Source organism: Nyctereutes procyonoides, unplaced genomic scaffold (genome assembly GCF_905146905.1).
Source record: "Nyctereutes procyonoides isolate TBG_1078 unplaced genomic scaffold, NYPRO_anot_genome, whole genome shotgun sequence".
Lineage (NCBI taxonomy): Eukaryota > Metazoa > Chordata > Mammalia > Carnivora > Canidae > Nyctereutes > Nyctereutes procyonoides.
The window spans coordinates 24,796,392-24,816,719 of record NW_026575146.1 but is presented as its reverse complement, the minus strand read 5'-3'; the positions used below and the strand labels follow the sequence as shown (position 1 = coordinate 24,816,719).

The window sequence follows — 20,328 nt, the reverse complement described above, 5'->3', positions numbered from 1 at the left end:
AAAGCTTTACAACTTAGGGGTTTTGTGACATGCAGAGAAAAATAGTCTAAGTAGACTCCAGGAGTTCTAGATTGGGAAACATACCATTGATGATGCCATTTAACAGAATCTAGGAATGGAGGAATTGCTCTATCTGCAAGTATATTGCTAGAATGCTTTCTAATTATATTCCATTATTGCAGGATCTCTTTTACCCATATTTCTGATTTGAATTAGAGTTTGGGGAGGTGCTAAAATGTTTAGATGTGGCATAGATTTGCAGTTTAGGAAAGATGGTGAAAAATACCATTTTCTAGTAGAGCTTTTTCTGAGGTGAAGGTGCTAGATAATGAATAAAACCTCTCAGTGGGGAGATGGATTTTTCTTAAAAAAAGAAAAAATCTCAATAATTAGATTAAATGGGGTGACTGTAAACCTGATTTCTAGCTGTTTGTCATTTATAAGTAGATGGTAAACGGGTGTATATTTCATTATGTATCCATTTGTTTCAGATAGACATGATAATAATAGCCTCATTTTGATAAAGTGTCTCTGAGAAACTTCTGCTGGGAAGCCATAATTCAGATATTTGTTGTGGCATTTTGCATTTAGCCTCATTTTTTTCCTGTTAATTATATCTAATTTGACATCTTTTCTCTTTCCAGATCATTCAACTTCAAGTGGCACATTATCTTTTAAGCCTAGTCGATCATTGGTTACTCTTCCTACTGCCCATGTCATGCCGTCTAACTCCAGTGCTTCAGTTTCCAAACATAGGGAATCATTGATGTCAGATGGCTCAAAATGGAGTACAAGTCTCATGCAAACATTGGGAAGCCATAGTAGAGGGGAGCAAGACTCTTCACTAGACATGAAGGACTTCCGGCCCCTCCGGAAATGGTCATCTTTATCCAAACTCACTGCCCCAGATAACTGCAACCAGGGTGGCGTTGTACATGCTGATGAATCAAGGAGTGGTTTGGAAAAGACAGGGAGAGCCAAGGTTTTAACATCACAACTAAGAACAATTGGGCCTAGCTGCTTACATGATAGTATGGAGATGCTTAAGCTAGAGGACAAGGAAATAAATAAAAAACGATCTTCAACTCTGGACTGCAAATATAAATTTGAGACCTGTAGCAAAGAGGACTTTAGAGCTTCTTCCTCCACTCTTAGGAGACAGACCTTAGACATGACATACAGTGCCTTACCTGAAAGCAAGCCCATTATGACAAGTGCAGAGGCCTTTGAACCTCCGAAATATTTAATGCTGGGTCAACAGGCAGTAGGTGGAGTTCCCATTCAGCCTTCTGTGAGGACACAGATGTGGCTTACGGAGCAGTTGCGGACAAACCCATTGGAAAGTAGAACTACAGAGGATTCTTACAGTTTAGCTCCTTGGCAACAGCAGCAAATTGAAGAGTTTCGACAAGAAAATGAAACACCAATGCAGGTAAGGTTCAAAATCTAGTGTTTGCTTCCCTCCAGTGGATGTTATGAGAACAGTAGCGCACTTGCTATAAGCATAGGGACAGTGTGTCCTTAGGCACAGATTGTTTTCCTTTCCTTTTTTTCCTGCAAGTTACTAAGCATAAGTGGTGTAAACTCCCAAAGTACTGTTTGATAAAAGTTGAAACATCTTTGAGGCTGATTAACATGAAAGCTTAAAAATCTTGTACCTTCTTAGTCTTTACTTTCTTTCTCATTTGTTAAGTGAGCATAAAAATAAAGCAAAACTTACTAAGTTAAAAGAAATTTGAAGCAGATAGAGGAACTGGTGTGATATAATAGAACATAAACTTGGGGAGTGTGAGTCTTGGAATATGTTTCTGTTTCTATAAGATTCAGAATCTGGATGATTTTCTACCTACCATTTAATACTTAATTTCTCTGGGCCTCAGTTTCTTTTCCTATTCTTTTTTTAATTGAAATATAATGGACATAGAATATTACATTAGTTTCAGTTCTACAACATAATGATTTGATATATGTTTGTTTTGTGAAATGATCACAGTAAGTCTAAGTCTGGTCTGTTTAATGTCCATCACTGTACATAGTTTCAAATTTTTTTTTCCTTGTGATAACTTAAAAAATTTTTATCTTTTTGCAACTTGCAGATATATAATACAGTATTATTAACGATAGTCATGTTGTACTTGCATTCTTGTGACTTATTTTATAACTGGAAATTTGTATCTTTTGACTTCCTTCACCTATTTTGCCCACTTCAGCCCCTGGCAACCACCAGTCAATTCTCTGTTATTTATTTCTTTTTAAAGATTCTATATATAAATGAGATGATACAGTATTTGTCTTTGTTGGATTTATTTGACTTATCATAATGCCCTCAAAGTACATTTATATTGTCACAAATGGCAAGATTTCATCTTGTTACAACTGAATAATACTCCTTTGTACATATACACCACATTTTCTTTGTTCATTTATTTCTCAATGGGCACTTAGGTTGCTTTCATCTCTTGGCTGTTGTAAATAGTGCTGCAGTGGACATGGCAGTGCATGTATCTTTTTGGGTTAGTGTTTTCATTTTTTCAGATAAATGCCCAGAAGGGGAACTGCTGGATCATATGATAGTACTATTTTTAATTTTTTGAGGAACCCCCTATTACTGTTTTCCATAGTGGTTGCACCAATTTATATTCCCACCAATAGTGCACAAGGGTTGTCTCTTCTCCACATCCTTGCCAACACTTGTTATCTCTTGCCTTTTTTATAATGACCATTCTAACTGGTGTCAGGTGATACCTCATTGTGGTTTTGACTTGCATTTCCCTGATAGTGATGTTGAGAACCTTTTCATGTGTCTGTTTGCCATCTGCATGTCTTCTCATTTGTTCATCTATGAAATGAGAAGGTGGAAACTAACGACATTTTTAAAGTTTCGGTGGTGTCTGAAATGTATGTAGGTTTATAAGCAGAAATGTACTTATTTTAAAAAGATGAAGTTGGTTATCAAGATTTATTAATCAGTCTGAGGAAGCACTTTATAAAATACCACATATAAATAAAAGTGGTGCGTAGCACCTAAAGTAACATGTAATGTGTACATTTCTTGATCTGGAAACATTTTCTATTCCAAGATCATTTCCATAACTCATTTTAGCTAGGGAAGCAATTATCTGTAGAAATTTTTGTAAATCTTACCATCCAATTTTTACTACCAGAAATTTCTGAAACTAATGCTTTCAGAAATTGTAAAATTTTTCTTAGAGAAAATATTTAAAATTACTATTCATTACTATTACTAATAAAAAATAGTGAAGATTAAAGGAATGTATTCTATGAAAGAGTAAGGAGATCACTGATCTAGGAACTTTACAACTCTGAGTCCTGAAACATATATGCACCCCAGTGTGCTACATTCATAGGGGAATCCTTAACTCATCTCATGTGCCTTCCTTATTCTTGTGTGGGGCACAGTACTGAACAATCTTAATTATGCATAAAAACCGCATAACCAAACAAGCATTATTATGATGTCTGAATTACAAATCAGAAAAAGAAATTTATTTTATTTTTTTAAGATTTTATTTATTTATTCATGAGAGACAGAGAGAGGCAGAGACACAGGCAGAGGGAGAAGCAGGCTCCCTGCAAGGAGCCTGATGCGGGACTTGATTCCGGATCTGGGGATCACACCCTGAACCAAAGGCAGATGCCCAACTGCTGAGCCACCCAGGCGTCCCAGAAAAGAGCAATTTAACCAGATTTGTGATTTATCAGTTTAAATGATTGAAAGATTGGATACCTAATTTTTATTTTATTTTTTTTAAAGGTGTGTGTGAGTTAAGACCTTTATTATTTTTATTTTTTTAAATTTTTTATTTATTTATGATAGTCACACAGAGAGAGAGAGAGAGAGAGAGAGGCAGAGACACAGGCAGAGGGAGAAGCAGGCTCCATGCACGGGAGCCCGACGTGGGATTCGATCCCGGGTCTCCAGGATCGCGCCCTGGGCCAAAGGCAGGCACTAAACCGCTGCACCACCCAGGGATCCCCCCTAATTTTTAAAATACTGTTACATTTTAGTTCTCAAATGCTTTGTGATTATAGGAGAAGAGAGATCAGGCGGTTTTTTTTTCTCCAGTTGGTATTTTTGCACAGAACTGTAGTTGTCCATGGGGTGCTGAATAATACTATTCCACCTTGAAGTAGGTGTGATAGAAAGGTAACTGAGAAAATTGGATGAATTTAAAGGAGTAAGTACTAATTTCTTTCATTCTGCTTGGAAAACCTTCTGTTGTAAATGAAGTTTTTCCCAATCTTGAAGCAATGCAGAGAGGATAGGAAGCTTAGAGGTGCACTATGGAGCCAAATGATTGATTGATGATTGATTGCATTAGAGACAGAGAGAGCAAATGCACAAACAAGGGGGAGGGATAGAGGGAGAAGCAGACTCCCTGTCAGACAGGGAGCCTGATTAAGGACTCGATCCCAGAACCCTGGGATCATGACCTGAGCTGAAGGCAAATGCTATTAACCCACTAAGCCATCCAGGTGGCCCCAAATTTATTTTTAAATTTTCTCCCTAGTACATGGTACAGGAAGAAGGCTACTAGAGGCCATTTGCACACACCCTGGGATGTCCTACTTTTTGATGAACTGTATTTGGGATCGTCTCTTTGTAGTGTTAAGTGTTGTAGTAGAAAGATAAAACCAGGTAAAGAAAACTTAGACACTTCAGTTGCTATGTTTAAATGATCTCTTCTCATTCCCTTCTTGGACTGCTACAGGAAAAAATTCTTAAATACCTTCTCCTTGTAGCTTCCAACTGCTGTCTTTATTATAAAAGTTCTCATCTTAGTTGTTTCTAAAGACTTTAAAAACTTGACTTCCTTTTAGTCTAATTTTTATGTAACAGAGAAGCTATAATAAGGATCAGCCCATCTGATAAATTGTGAGAATGTGTATGATTTTCAAGCATAACTGCTAAACTCTCACCATGAAAGAAACCCCTCTTTTTACAACTAAGGAAAGGAATTTGGCTGAGAGTCACAGTCTAACACCACCATAGCTTTATATAGAACTTTGTAGCTCTCTAGTGTTTCATCTCATTTGATCTGCAGAGTTGCTTTCCCAGCTTTTCTCCCTCCAAAGATTAATATGATAATGTGGAAGTTTTGCTCTTCTTAGGAATAATTATTGAGTCAGCCTCAGAGTCTCATGCTCATGCTGTTCCTTGATTCCCATGATTTCACTAACTCAGCTAGAGTGCAGGTAGTGTACTACTCTGAAACATTTTCTTTTGTGAATGAAGAGAGGCCTTCTACTGCCTTCAGATGGCTAGAATATAGACCTCCTTGTGCAAACTGTCTTTGAGTCTTTCCTCTGTTCAGTGTCACCCCCTCTTCTCCCACCCTCCCCAAAAGCTCTCTGACTCAAAGAAGGACTATGACAGAAGAGAAGGACAGATAACAGTCTTGTCTTCTCTTTGGCAAGAATGTATCCCTTACCATGTCCCTCTTTTTCAAAAGTATTTAAATTCAGTGAATTAACATATAATGTACTGTTAGTTACAGAAGTAGAGGTCAGTGATTCATCGATTTTATAGACTACCCCAGTGCTCCATTACATCACATGCCCTCCTTAATGTCCATCACCCAGTTACCCCACCCTCCCCCTACCCCTCCAGAGACCCTCAGTTTGTTTCCAGTGATTGAGTCTCTTCTGGTTTGTCTGTCTCTAATTTCGTCTTATTTTTTCCTCTCTTCCCCTATGATTTTCTGTTTTATTTCTTAAATTTCACATATGAGTGAGATGATATGATAATTGTCTTTCTCTGCTTAACTTATTTCACTTAGCATAGTACCCTCTAGTTATTTACGTTGTTGTGAATGGCAAGATTTTATTTATTTTGATGGCTGAGTAGTATTCCATTGTGTGTGTGTGTTTGTGTGTATACATACCATCTCTTCTTTATCCATTAATCTGATGTTGGACATCTGGTCTGTTTCTGTAGTTTGGCTATTGTGGACATTGCTGCTATAAACATTGGGGTGCAGGTGCACCTTCAGATCACTATGTTATATCCTTTGGGTAAATCCCTAGTAGTGTACTTGCTGGGTCATAGGGTAGCTCTATTTTCAGCTTTTTTTTTAAGATTTTATTTATTTATTCATGAGAGACAGAGAGAGGGAGAGAGAGAGAGAGGGAGAGTCAGAGACACAGGCAGAGGGAGAAGCAGGCTTCTCTCCCAGAGAAGCAGGCAGAGGGAGCCCGATGTGGGACTCGATCCCAGGTCTCCAGGATCACACCCTGGGCTGAAGGTGGCGCCAAACCGCTGAGCCACCAGGGCTGCCCTATTTTCAGCTTTTTGAGGAACCTCTATAATATTTTCCAGAGTGGCTGCACTAGCTTGCATTCCTACCAAGAGTAAAAGGGGGTTCCCCCTTTGTTTACTTTCTTACCAGCATCTGTTGTTTCCTGTACCACGTCCCTCTTTTATTTCTTTTCTTGGGGGAGTAGAGGGGTAGGGAAGGGGAATGGAAAGTGTGTCCCTCAACACACAGCAGTATCCATTGGAGGTCCTGTAAGCTCACGGCGCATCTTTCAGGCAGTAGTGAAGAAATGGTCTCTTTATTGATGAAGTTGTTTGTCCTTTTTTCTCTTTTATTTCCTAGGATGTTACTAAGTTCTGGGTTGCAGTCATTAAAAAGAGAAAAATAAAATTTTGTACCCCATTTAAATCATGATGGGGCTTGATCAGCCAAGATATTTGCACCTAATGATTTCAACATATTTTGGTGAAAAATTTATATAAATCAAGAGTGTAAATAAAAATTTGATAAAATGACTTATAGGACTTGTTTTTTGTCTAACATGATAAAAGAATGAAAACATTTTTAACCCGAGAATGTTTTATATATTCTATTGCATACTCTAAAAAGAAAGTTTTCTTATTTTTGTCTTTTTTTTACTGTATAAAAAAGATATAACTGTATTGAAAGATGTGAACCCTTTATTCTTAACTTAAAAACATGACACTAAATAGATAGGATGTGACATTATGATACAGTCATTAGGTGGTTAGAAAGCATATAATTGGTTTTTGTATACGTGCTTTAATAAATTAGTAATATGTTGGACTTTCTTTTAGGCTTTTAACTTTCTACATAGTATTGGTATATAAATCAACAGCTTAAAGTTGTGCTGTTACTTAGCAGAAGAGCAAATATTTTTTGAAAATTTATAGTTTTCTCACTTTACCAAAAGATAAAAAAATAAAGTGGAAGTAAAATCTAAATAGTAGAAAATTCATTGTTTTATGTAGGTCTGCCCTCTTGTGTCTATAAGAGGAAATCTTGATCATATTTTGAGAAGAGTCACTGAAAACATTCTATAAAATCAAAACTGCTTATAATGATTGTTTTATGGTCATATCAATCATGAGGTGTATTAAAGAGCCATTTCACTGAGTTCAAGAAGGTTCTTTTTTTAATATAGGTGATTTGCATTAAATAAACATTTTGAACAAACTAAAGTATATAAAAGGCAACATTAAACACTTAAAAATGAGTTCATTTTTAGTACCCTATAAATTAAGATTAGTAGAATTTATTCTACAGTAGAAAGAATATTTGGTATTTAAAGATTTTAAATACATTGTCTTATTATATCTTATTCTTTACATATCATGATAAACAGAATAAATAAGGTCCGTTTAAAGGTTAGGTTTTTGTTCTACATTATAATCTGACTTCTAGTATTTCGTAATCTTCAAGATAAAGGTTTTAATTTCTATTGAAGGCAGAATGAAAAACAAAACTTATTTCTATTTTACTTAGGGAAATAACCCATAACTTCACATTTTATAGTTTGGTGTTGATATAAGTAATAACATTAAAATGAAAGGAATAGAATTTAGCATTTCAGATTTCCCACTTATTAACATCAGTGCAGCTAGTTATAGAACTTGGTTACTTCTTTCACAAATAATTACTAATAACTGGTAATGTTGAATATATTGCTTACTATCTATAAGTGTTCTATTTGGTATTAGATGAGGCTTTGCTGAAGAAGTCTCCCTGTTGGTATGAGATTCTTTTCCCTCTGTTCCTCAGGTATCTGTGAACCAAAATTATTCCCCTGCCCATCCCCATTACCTGTCAGGTACCCATAAAAAATCCAAAAGCAGTGTCTCCTTTACTAATCTGTTGGCAGCACTTGTACTATATAAACCAAGATCAGTACTGACTTTTCAAATTCTTTTAGTAGCCACATTTCCACAAATAATACAGTAAATAATATGTTCTTTATTCTCTTAGTAGTTTCTGTATTAGTAATATGTCTTGAAGTAAAAATTACTGGATTATGCAGTACCTAGTACCTAAAATTAAAACCTAATTTTAAACAGAATCAAGTTAAATTACCAAATTTTGGTGAATATATTTTCCAATACCAATTTTTACTTCTATTATGAGTTAGAAGATATTTTTAAATGATCAGAGGGGAAATTGAAAATGTATTTAAGGAAAAAATTGTAGATTAACATTACTGGGTTTATAATTTAGCATGGTAGGATGGCCTACCAAATAGGTTTTGAACATTTGGTTGATAGATTAAGGAAAATAGCTATATCTTTTTATAAACAGTATGACAAAAGGTTCATGTCAAAATATGATCAAGGAATTAATATTGGGGAACCCCAAATTTTATTTTTTTAATGCTTGAAAGAGTATTTTTCCTTTTACTTTTAAAATTCTTTTCCTTGCCTATATTAAGTATGAGGTTAAGAATAGAAGACAATCTATAAAATCATTCTAAAGTCTTAAGATTTCATGATTTCAAAGACATAATGTGGTAAGTTATGTACTTGGATGATCAACTACAGTGCCTTACGTTAGACTGTTCTGTTAGTGTATTAGTAATTATGGCTAATCATACTCTCAGCTGTTAAATTAACCAATTGTTTTTGTCTCTTGATCATAATGTACTACAGAGAGCAGATTTTTGGTTTGCCTTCATACACTACAACTCTGTAATTCTTTGAAAAAGTTGAGAAATTTTATTTATGTAAGAGTATGGTCTTATTTTTTCCTACTTGATTCTCATAAACTTAAAAAAATATGTTAGTGTTGTACAGAGAAAGAATACAATTTATATTTCAAAATGTAGGTTATGAGAGTTACTATTACTAGAAAGACTTCTGAATGATAATTATAAAGATAACAGATGTAAGGAATCAGTAGGCTATTTCAAATGATGACTCTTCATTTGGATGATTATTTTCGTACTTAGTGAAGACTTGAAAAATCTTAATAAACATTACATAGGCATATACAGTACAATATAAATATTTAGCTCAAATAGTGAAGCTAATGCTTTTATATGTGAAGTGAACTGGTTAGCAGAGCAGTTTTAAAACTAAACTCCTACTTTACCCTCAGAAAAAATTTGGCATAGAAACTTTTACAAGCTTTGTTGAGGAATTCAGCAATTACATTATGCACGCCTATAGTCATTTTGAAGTTAATTATTGAAAATAAAGCTTTTTATGTTTACAAAATCCCACAGATGAAGACATTTGTTAATAATTTCTTTTGTTCTGAATCTTGACCTTTTCACAAGTAAAATCTTCTACTTAGAAGTGGTCTGTTATATAGTATTATTTTCCCCTCTTCATGGGATGGCAGATATTAAGTTGATGGTGACAAGTTGCATCACTGGAGATTGCAGCAGAACTTCAGAGAAGCATCACAATGATGCAGATCAACAAGAGACATATTAAAATGAGACAGAAATTTATAAATAGGTTCTGAAGATTTTGACGTGCTTGTTGAGGCATTTCAATGGTTGAAGCTCTTCTAATAGCAGAGCGAGTGAGGTATTGGACTTTATCCATGACCCCAGGAAAGCAGGAAGTCTCAAGTTTTAAATGGTGAAGAGAAAGATAAAAAGCTGGCGGCCAAATGTGAGCTCAACCACTCTCTTCTTTTAGGTAGCCTGGAATATAAAAATAATGACTGGGTTAGGATCATGTGTGTAACCTATTCTCTGAATAGGTAAAAACACAATTTTGTATTAATTCATCTTCCTTAATATTATTTGTATTTGTGACATCAAATTATCTCTGTATTCTTTTTTGATGAGGGTCACCATGATATCTTGTGTTTGGAGTGTAATAACTTCAATCTTTTGCCTCCTTCTCTCAAAATGGCTAGAAGTATAGTTTGGTTTAGGGTGCAACTCATTTTGGACTATTCCCTTGAGCAAAAGTTCTAACATATAGTTTCATTAAGACTATTTCTCTATAAGCATAATTGTTATGAACATTAGTGTATTAATGGCTTCAGAGAAAATCTCATAAAAACAAATGCGTAAGAAATTGTTTTCCAGATGTTGATTCTAGTCCAAAATAAAATAGTTAAATGAAAAGTATTTTATCAGAATTACAGATTCAAATGTTTGTCATTCCTTTTTATTATTCTATAGCTTTGTAGAATCTGCTATTTTGAGTAGCATTTTAACGAGACTTGATATTAAGTACTGAAGAACGACTCAGAAGCATAATAATAGAATTATTATCTCGGGGCCTGGGTGGCACAGTCGGTTAAGCACCCGATTCTTGGTTTTAGCTCAGTACATGATCTCAGAGTCATGAGACATAGCCCCTCATCAGGCTGTGTGCTCAGCTCGGAGTCTGCTTAAGTCTCTCTCTCTCCATGCCTTTCCCCTAAAATAAATAAATAAATCTAAAAAAATATTGCCGTTATCTTGCTGTATACCACAGACAGTTTCTATTTAGAAATGACCTGTACTCAAGAGCAGTGGTTTCATGTTCTTTCTTTAAGGGCTTTCCCTGAGTTATTTTGCCTAACTAATTATTTCTGGTAATAAATGAGACAATAAAACAATGCATTATTATAGAAAAATTAGAGATTAGAAATTAACTGTAAATTAACTTCAGAGATAATAGTTACTAAGATTTGGGGTTTTTTATTTCAATTAAGATATTTCTATATAAGTTTTGAAACAAAAAATCGAAATGGAATTTAAAAAACCCATTATTAACTGCCCAGAGATAATGGCTGTTAACATTTATTGATATATCATTGTTGATGAAAATGTTACCACCTTTCCCAGTATCCAAATTTCATTTTTTCCCTAATCTCTGTACAGTCCATGAAAGCCCAGCTCAACCGGTCAGCTCCATTTCTGAATGAGACTAGTGCTGAGGAGAGCAGAGGGGAGAACTTAAAAAATGGGAGAAGGAAGATGTATTTCCGGTGTTATCAGTGACAACTAGGCATTTAGGTTTACCAAGAAGCCTTGTCTGTGGGTGTTAGATTCTGTAGTTCGGCTTTGTGAAGCTCGAATTATGTACTAAACAACATGCGGCCAAAATTTTTCAAACAATCCATTTGCCTGGAGACTCTGGCCTGCTTCCTAGTATTGGTCTGTAGTGGGGAGACCCAAATAGCTAACTTGTATAAAACTTCATTCTCTTAAAGAGTTGGTAACAACTGGTGTTTCTCTAGCATATGTATGTCTGTAGCATATATTCTGAATTGTCTAATACAAGTGGCTGTTAATTTATAATACCTCTGCTACTTGGTGGGAAATGGCAGCATAAATGTGTTTATTTAATGTAATTACTTTTGTTTGAATTCCTCAGAGAGACTACTGTAGAAATAGTTTTTTTTTTTTACAGTTTATTCTTTAAGAAAATGCGTCCTGTAAGTTTTTTCTGCTTATATTTGCATGTTCTAATGAATTCTATTGGTTAACTGTGGGGAATATTCCTATTATTCATTCTTTTGTGTAATTGACTAGTTGTTTATGTGAGAATGTATAACAGTAGAGTCAAGAAAGGAATAAGAACTAGCATTGGTCATTCCTATTTGAACTTACATTTTTGTGAAGTTTTATGACTTAAATCGTCTAAAAGTTCTGATTCTAAAAATTACTGTGAGATAAAACATGGAAAAGGCGGAAGCTGGCTAGTTGTGCATCTTGAAGCTATATGCAAGAGTTCCCTATCCTGACACTTTGATGAGTGGGACTTGAGTCACATGAAACATGTCACCTTTCCATAAATACTTCATTGCCTTTTTTGATTCTGTCTTTTGCACATGTTGTTCTGGCTCTGTCTGGAATGTCTACCCTCCCCCTCCCCCCACAGTCTGCTCTACCTTTGATTCATTGCCAGGCAAACTTCAGTTGATCCTTAAGGCCCAGTTTAAATATCACTTCCTAATGAAACTTTCCATTACTCATTAAGGTAAAATTGGTTATCACCTCCGCTGGTTTCCATGTTACCTATATCAGGAGGGCAATCAGGCTGTGCTATAATTTTGATTCATTTGTCCTTGCCCCCAGATAGACATCTAGTTCATGAGTATAAGGAACCACACATTTATTTTGGATTCTGGTATGCAGTGCATAGTTGTTATTATTTGAAAAATCAGTGAAGTTGAATAAGGAATTCTTATGATTTACTTTAATAGTTTTAGAAAACTGTTAATGATCAAAGATGGTGCTGTGACTTAACAGATTAACCAGTTAGGGTAACAGAATTTGATGGTTGAACACATAATCTTCAATATTCTTCTCAAGTCTCTATTACAGATAAGGGAAATGAGCCTTAGAGGATTACAGCTTAGATAAATTGCTGTTAATATTAACAACATTAACCTGAAGGAGACCTTATACAGATAGGTATATTTGGTGTTTGTGAAGTATGAAGAGGTACACCCTAGGGAGATAAACTCTCTACTGATGGAAGTATGACAAATATACTTTAGAGATTATCTCATGATACTTTAACAGCCAACTCTTACTGAAAAAGGATAGTTTGTGGAAACAAATAGAATATAAAGACAATAACCAAAAATAGTGTGGTTTCTTGTCAAACTTAGATACATGTTATTATTTAAACTGATTTATAGCCACTTTATAATCTTACACTAACACCAAGAACAAATCTGCTTTACATGCTGAAATGTTAGTAGTATGCTTTCAATTTATTGGGCCCAACTTATTTTACAGTGCAAACTCTGAAATATGTTGAGTCCTGATTCTACTGAACTTCCAAAATCTGTATGATAATAATTAAACCAGAATTAATCCATATAAGATGGGTCTTCATATCATATATCAACTCTTTGGAATTGTCTGTGGCCTTCACTGCATCATTTAGTTTCACGTTATATTCATTTTATCTGGTGATAATAGAGTATTCTTTTGGGATAATCATAAATAGATTGTATTGGTAGGTTTTGAACTTGTATCTGGCAGAGCACTGATGGAGATGGAAATTATTCCTACCTCCCCTTTTATTTTTAAAAAAATTTTTAAAAAATATTTTATTTATTCATGAGAAAGAGAGAGAGAGAGAGGCAGAGACACAGGCAGAGGGGGAAGCAGGCTCCATGCAGGGAGCCCGATGTGGGACTCGATCCCGGGTCTCTAGGATCACACCCTGGGCCGAAGGCAGGCGCCAAACCCCTGAGCCACCCAGGCATCCCCCTACTACTACCCTTTTAAAGGAAATGCATAGATTAGTTGTTTGTGACAGGAGGAGTAAGGGCACTTTAAAAGTTAATTCATCACTCAGGCTGTAGAATCAGGATATTAAAAATATGAAAGATTCTTTGATAGGGACTGGTTGTAGAAGTGCCAGATTCCTGTCCCTTGAGTCCACATATAAGAGGCAGAAAAGTACCCATAGAGTATTTTGTATACTGTGGGATCTAGGATTATTTTCATTTTTGGAGAGATGGAAGAATACTATTATGTGTAGGATTTATAAAGTCTTTTCATTGTCTACTTCATTGGCTCAGAAATGAAATTGGGAAGTAAATACTGTCTGATCAAATTCAAGATAATATTCTGTTTTTTGAAGTGGAGGAAGGGAAGAGACAGACCACAGGGAACTCTTAATCTTTCAACTAATACAGCATGCCATGGTCGGCAACAGTTTGGGTGGGAGGTACTGTATCAGCTTCTGCTAGGGCTCTCACTTTGTGGTGAATCCTATTTCTTAATGTAATGTCGGATGAATTCTTATGCAAAACAAATCTCAGTCTCAGTAGACTTTGGAAAACTTTCGGTGGTCTGCTTTATGACTTGCTAGGAAATTGAAACCTTAACAATGCAGTATATGGTAAGTAGCAATCCTTACCTATAATTTAAGTACTTTCAGTGCTTTGCATAACTTTCTGAACTTCAGTTTTTTGGGGGTATTTTCTCTCCTGAAACCATAAATTCCTGAGATTATTTATAGAATTCAGAATTTTCTTCCCTTTTTATTTTTGGCTGCTTACTTTTAGTAAATGTGGACATATTTTCCTAGTAAATTCAAGTAATGTGTATTACTAATGTGTATTAACTGGTCCAACACTAGAGTCCGACAGATACTTTTAGAATTTTTTTTCATTTAATTGGTTCAAAAGATTAGAATTTTCTTTAGGTTTGGGTATATAGGACCTATCTATTATTAAGATTATTTTGTTTTTTTTTTCTTACTATTTACTGTCCTTTTCGCAGATATCTGAAAGTGATTGTGTATGTATTTTTTTTTATTTGTTGAATTAAGTCAGGACAGTTCATCATAGATTTATTATCAGTCTGTGGGTATCCAGAATTTCTATTTGGTAGAATAATTTTCCTTTTTTCAAAAATATTTAGGGGATCCCTGGGTGGCTCAGTGGTTTAGCGCCTGTCTTCAGCACAGGGCGTGATCCTGGAGTCCTGGGATCGAATCCCACATCGGGCTCCCTGTGTGGAGCCTGCTTCTCCCTCTGCCTGTGTCTGCCTCTCTCTCTCTGTGTGTGTCTCATGAATAAACCCAGGCGTCCCATAATTTTCCTTTTGAGATTGCCTAATACTAAACTTGAAAGTTTTATTTGAAGTTGCTTTGGCAGCAATATCCAGAACTTTGTTGGTCCACACTGGCTATTTGAAAGAATCTTCAGGCTGCTTCTGCCTGGTTATGGAAAGAATTGTGTAAACATAAAAATCAATATATTCTCAACCCCTAAATTGACTCCATAATAAAATATTTTCCTTGCTGTAAAGCTCTGCCTTGAGGGAAATTCATTAAACAATAGCATAGAGAGATTTTTCTCTTTGAAATTGTTGCATTGCTGTTCCTGTTTTGTCTATAGGCTTGTCTTAATTTATGTTTATTATGTTAAAATTAATTTATTAACAATTACAGATTTATTTTACTCTGTAGTCATTGAGACTTCAGAGTCTTCTTTTGGGGAAAAAGATGTGGGAAGAGAATGCAGGGGAGAAGTTTGAAGGAAAAATGAACGCTAGTTAAATAAATCCCCACTAATAAGTGAATTGGTCTTTTTTTTTTTTTTTTGAAAGACCTGAAGGTGGAGTACAGTTTAAAAATCACTAGAGGTCCTCAGTAGACTATGAGTATACTGGGGTGGAGCTGTAGGCCCAGGCTTCACTTTATCGTGTTTATTTGGTAACACATGCTTCAGAATTAGATAGGGTAAGAACATTGAAGTATAATTTCTGGACATGTTCAAAGAGACTATGTATTATTACCTGATTTAGGTAATTGTAATTTAGAAAGATTATTTCCTTGGTTTATTCCTTTGCTACTCTGATCAACATTTTTCATTCACAGTTTAGATGAAAGTCATTTTCATAGCATAAATAACAAAGCAAGATTCCTCTGTCCAAGCACTTAAATAGGGTAGAATATTTTAAGTGATAGAATGTGGGGAAGCCAGAAGTGAAATTGAAGTAAGGATTTAATATTGGAATTGGAATAAAGTACAAAAGTGTGGTTTTTGTGAAAAGTTTTGAGAAGTTAACCTAATTTTTAGACATCAAGGCTAAATAGATTAAAGACATGAATTTTAGGAAAGAAACAAATAAAAGGAGATGTTGATTGTAGTATGTTATATTGTTTTTTTAAAGCCTGTGCAGTTATTTTGAGTTTTGCTTTCCATGGTCTATTGCTTAATAACAAGGACATCTATAACTTTCTTCTATCTCTGTCCTTATAAGTGATCAGGAGACTATTATATAGATTATTAAGGACATAACACCGCATGTATAAATTAGGTTTAAATGAAATGGAGTGGTTTTAAATTAAAATACAGAGGTCTGTGTCCTCTAACTTTGCATTTAGAGTACCACTAACATTATTTGAGGACTTTGTTTATTTTGCTTTGCCAATGTCATGATGTATTTTTAAGCCATGTTCATCAGTGGATGTGATGTGCATGTGGTTTAGAGTTCTAAAATCTTGGCTTCAGCCAAGGCCACCACCATTTCCTAGCTCTGTGACCTTGCAGTTCACCTTTATGCATCTGTTTCCGAAATTGTAAGAGATGCAGTGTCAAACATACAGGGAGTTAAAAGAATCAAATGAAATTTTTGTATATACTAGTACATTTAGAAGATTGTACAGGAGTAAAGGAAATTTTAAATGACTTTATTTCTAGGACTGGTAGTAAATATACAGTCTAACATAGAGACTTATCTAATCTTTACATTTAATTTTTACTTAAAAATTTAATATGTTACATGATCTAACACATTACATAATATATTGCGTAATCATTAGAATTTTTATTTTTCTATACAAATTTTATTTATACAAATATTTTGTTTATATAACTATTCTATCTCCAACTTATTAGTGAGATTAAGAAATAATACATAAAAATATGTAACCAAATACAAGTTTTTTTCTCTGGAATATTATTTTCCTTAAAGAATATTAGTGGAATATTATTTCCACTAAAATGTTGTTAAAATAATTTTGATACTTGAGTTTTAGGAAATGGCAGTGACTGACTTCTTAGTAAAGCAAGTACTTTAGCTCTTTCACATGTTTTTAAAACAATCAGTTTTTCATAAACATCCTTCATATTTCTTCCATTTTATTTTATCTCTCACTTTTTTTTTTAACACTTAAGTTTTAAACCTCCTGTCTTCTTAAAACAAAGACAATGCTTAAATTTCATCCTATGATAGAGATAAACTAGTTGGGACTAGTCTGCCACTAGGGTATTTCTGTTTGAAATTTGAAGAGCTGTCACTGTAATTTTTATTAGCCTGTATACATTATTTATTGAAGAATAACTTTAATAGCAGAATTTGTACTCTTTCTAGAAATTATCAACTTTTTGGAGCAATATGTGATGTGAAATTCTTGTACCATAAAAGAGCTCATGAATATCCCATTTCAAGTGTGAGAATGTAATTTGATAGGTATTTGAGTAAAAATGCATAAATATGTATATAAAACACCTGCACCAAGTGACTTTCATGTGATACCAAAGGAAATACATTTTATGAATATAAAGATATTGAGAAGTGGTTACAGTATCTCAGTGGTAGGCAAAAATTAGAAATCTTTTCACATGTCTTAGGAAAGCTGCTTGTGGAATTACAAAGTCCTTTTCTGTAAAAAGCAATAGAGTTAATATCATAGGAGCTTAGAATTCCAGAGATAAATTTTATTTTGACATACATATGAAAATAGAAATGAGATAAAATTGATGTGATTCTCTATGTCCTGACTGATAGAGATTTAAGAATGAAGACACATTTTGTATATTAAACTGAGGACTGTAACATCAAGAGTAAGTGAAATTCAGACAGAAGTCATAAAATGTATCATCTTCATCTCTGGGCATTTGAAAAGTTTCTTTCTCCCTCGTTGTCCCTCCCCCCCCTTACAAATGCAGGAGAGGATAATGAGAAACCACGGAGGATAGTAACTTGGTAACAGTATATTCATTAATAGGCGGAATAAACATTTTATCAGATTCACTAAAATGAGATATTTAGGAATGTTCTGCCAAAGTATTGTGTCTTTATTTTTTAAAAGTGCCAAATTAGTATTCTCTAACTTTACAAAGAATTTTACATGTGTTTTTAATGGATGTTTTAAAATTTCCAAGCTTGATTTCATGTAAGTAAATGAATTTATTAAATCTTGGAATTACTTTTAGAAGTGTTAAAAAAGTTGAGTGGACTTTATAGAGAGGAAAAAAAATCTTCAAATGCATTTTAAAATTAGTTTGTTTTATATTTTAAAAAGTTCTGTTAAATATTTATTATAAAGAATCATACTGATAATATTGGAATAATCATGCCAGCAGTGTGCCTGTTGTACAATCACACGACTGTTCATAGTATCACAGATGTAAATAGAAGCCCAGTCCTACCCTGTTTTTCAGCACAGTAACAGATAACAAGATGTAGCCATTGTTTTTGCTTGAAGGAATAAGATCTCCATTACCACCAAATATAGTTACATAATTGAAAGATATTTTAATTGGAAAAATCCACTTTTCAGAAGCAAAAATGAAAGTCAAATTAAAATGACAAACCACTAACCAAGGTCAAAGATGATGCGACCCTTATTATTTCAAAGTTAAGTCTTGTTCTTACTGTCACCAAACAGGCATTTATTTAGAAATTAAAGTTTTTGTCATATCACACATTTTATTAACTTTGAACTGAAATTTACAAAACATGGTTAACTCTTGAAAAAGTTTAGTAATTTTGAATTCTGGAAAATAAGAATTACCAAAATTAATGAAATCTATTTCTTACCTTGGCTCTTGTGATGATTACAATATAAAGTATTGTGAGTTGTATGAAGTCTTATCGGTGTTTAGTTAGAAAGTTTTCTGACTCTGTTACCAGACTTATGGCAACAATTGAAGTAGGTGTAGGAGGAAAAGTGTTCTAGGGAGGTCTTATGATGTCATACAAGAATTCTGAAGTTATGATTGGTTAGCCATAGTCTTATCACAACCAAACTTTTTAGAACGTCACTTATCTTACTTTGAGTATGGAAAGGTCATTAACACTTTGTGCCACATATTTTTGCTTGTAATTTTTAAAAGTGTATGGGAGATAAATGAAAAAAAAAAGTTTAGGGTGGTAGAAAGCTCCCTTTAAAGATTCATGAATCTTCAGGCTTAGAAATAATTGTGTACTGATGGTGATAATGTTGAAGAACTAAAATAGATATATGGAATTTTAATGAGTGAGAATATTATTGGCTTAGTCAAATAACTTTCATTGTATTGTCGCTGCTGTTGCTTTAATACTGCAGTTTCATACTGTTAGCTTCTAACAATACAGCAATTAAATATTTTCACAGAATCAAGTTTTATATCTTTTACTGTTTTATTTTGTTCTCTGTCTTCATATATGTATATGGGAAAGGATGTGTGTGTGAGGAAACCAGGCTAATGTTTTCAGTTTAAAAAATTAGTTTTATCATATCATGTAAGAACTGATACATGTATTTAATTAATTTGTGTTTTCTTCAGGTAGAGCTTTAACAATATATTTATGAACAATAATTATGTTTAAACTGATATATATTACCCCAAGAATAGTTGCAATTTACAAATTTCAGTATTTAGGATTTTTTATTTAACAGCTGTGTTAAACTACCATAAAATCTTTTTTTTTACTACCATAAAATCTTAATAAAATTCTAATAAGTGGAGACAATATCAAAAGTAACTTTACAGTAAAAATGAAATAATCACAGATTCCTAATCAGTGGCATTCTAGTTAATGATGCTTTCTTGAAAATAAGTGCATTTTGTTTTACATTTAAGGTGCATAAAGTTTCTAAAAAGATTGCCTCACTTAATGCAGCAATTGTTTTCATGAAAATTACTATACAAATAAAATTTTAGTAAATGGAATGGTATTTGAACTTCCTAAAACAGTTTATCTATAAGAATAGAACTGGGAAAAAAATTCTTTGGAAAAGCGAGGCATCATTTGCCTGTTTTCTCTGATTTTTTGTTTATACTACATATTACATTTTCTTAAATCAACACACCTGCAAATTCCAATTTTTAAATCTCTTCTGTAATTCTGGAGGAGCTATTTGTTAAATTTTTTTTTTTAATGTTTGTAGCAGAGTGAGCTCCTCCTGCTTCACTTTCTTATGGGTAACTAAAATGTAGTGCAGCAGCTGCTTATGTGTCCTTAAATGGAGATGGTTTTGGCTTCTTCCAAAGAAAGATAAAATCCTTCTCTAGAGCAAATCTCTTGTTATTTAAAGAATCAACTAAAACTAACAAAAAAAAAATATTTCAAAAGACCCTCCATGAACGTTGCTAAGGGAAAATTTACAACTTAAAAATAAAACCCCAAATTAAAGAAATTGCATGAATAATGTTTGACATTTTGCTCAAAAGGCTGCAAGCAATTTTTCAATCCTTACATAATAAAGATCTCTATTATCATCAATTGCCAATGATGACTGAAATATAAACCTAGGTTGAAAATATAAGCCTAGAGTGGTTTACAGTGGTTTGTTAAAGATGACAGCTGCTGAGCAATAGACTGAGGTTTCAAATCTGTACCTGT

At 33.8% G+C, this 20,328-nt stretch overlaps 2 protein-coding genes across 5 annotated transcripts in view; one reads left to right on the top strand and one right to left on the bottom strand.

Moving 5' to 3' along the window:
• CEP85L (centrosomal protein 85 like) overlaps positions 1-20,328 on the top strand; it is a 176,919-nt gene that overhangs the window by 48,314 nt on the left and 108,277 nt on the right. For all 4 annotated transcript variants that reach the window (XR_008662582.1, XM_055311341.1, XM_055311340.1 and 1 more), the window contains exon 3: positions 645-1,432. Coding sequence is in view for 3 of the 4 variants with exons in the window: in XM_055311340.1 (XP_055167315.1) it covers positions 645-1,432 (788 nt within the window). In the remaining variant the exon portion in view is untranslated. The remainder of the gene's footprint in view (positions 1-644; positions 1,433-20,328) is intronic.
• PLN (phospholamban) lies at positions 6,941-18,646 on the bottom strand. Its single transcript, XM_055311343.1, has 2 exons — positions 18,541-18,646; positions 6,941-9,942 (listed from the first exon to the last, which is right to left on the bottom strand). Exon 2 carries the CDS (start codon positions 9,839-9,841, stop codon positions 9,683-9,685), a length of 159 nt encoding a protein of 52 aa, XP_055167318.1. The 5' UTR covers positions 9,842-9,942; positions 18,541-18,646; the 3' UTR covers positions 6,941-9,682.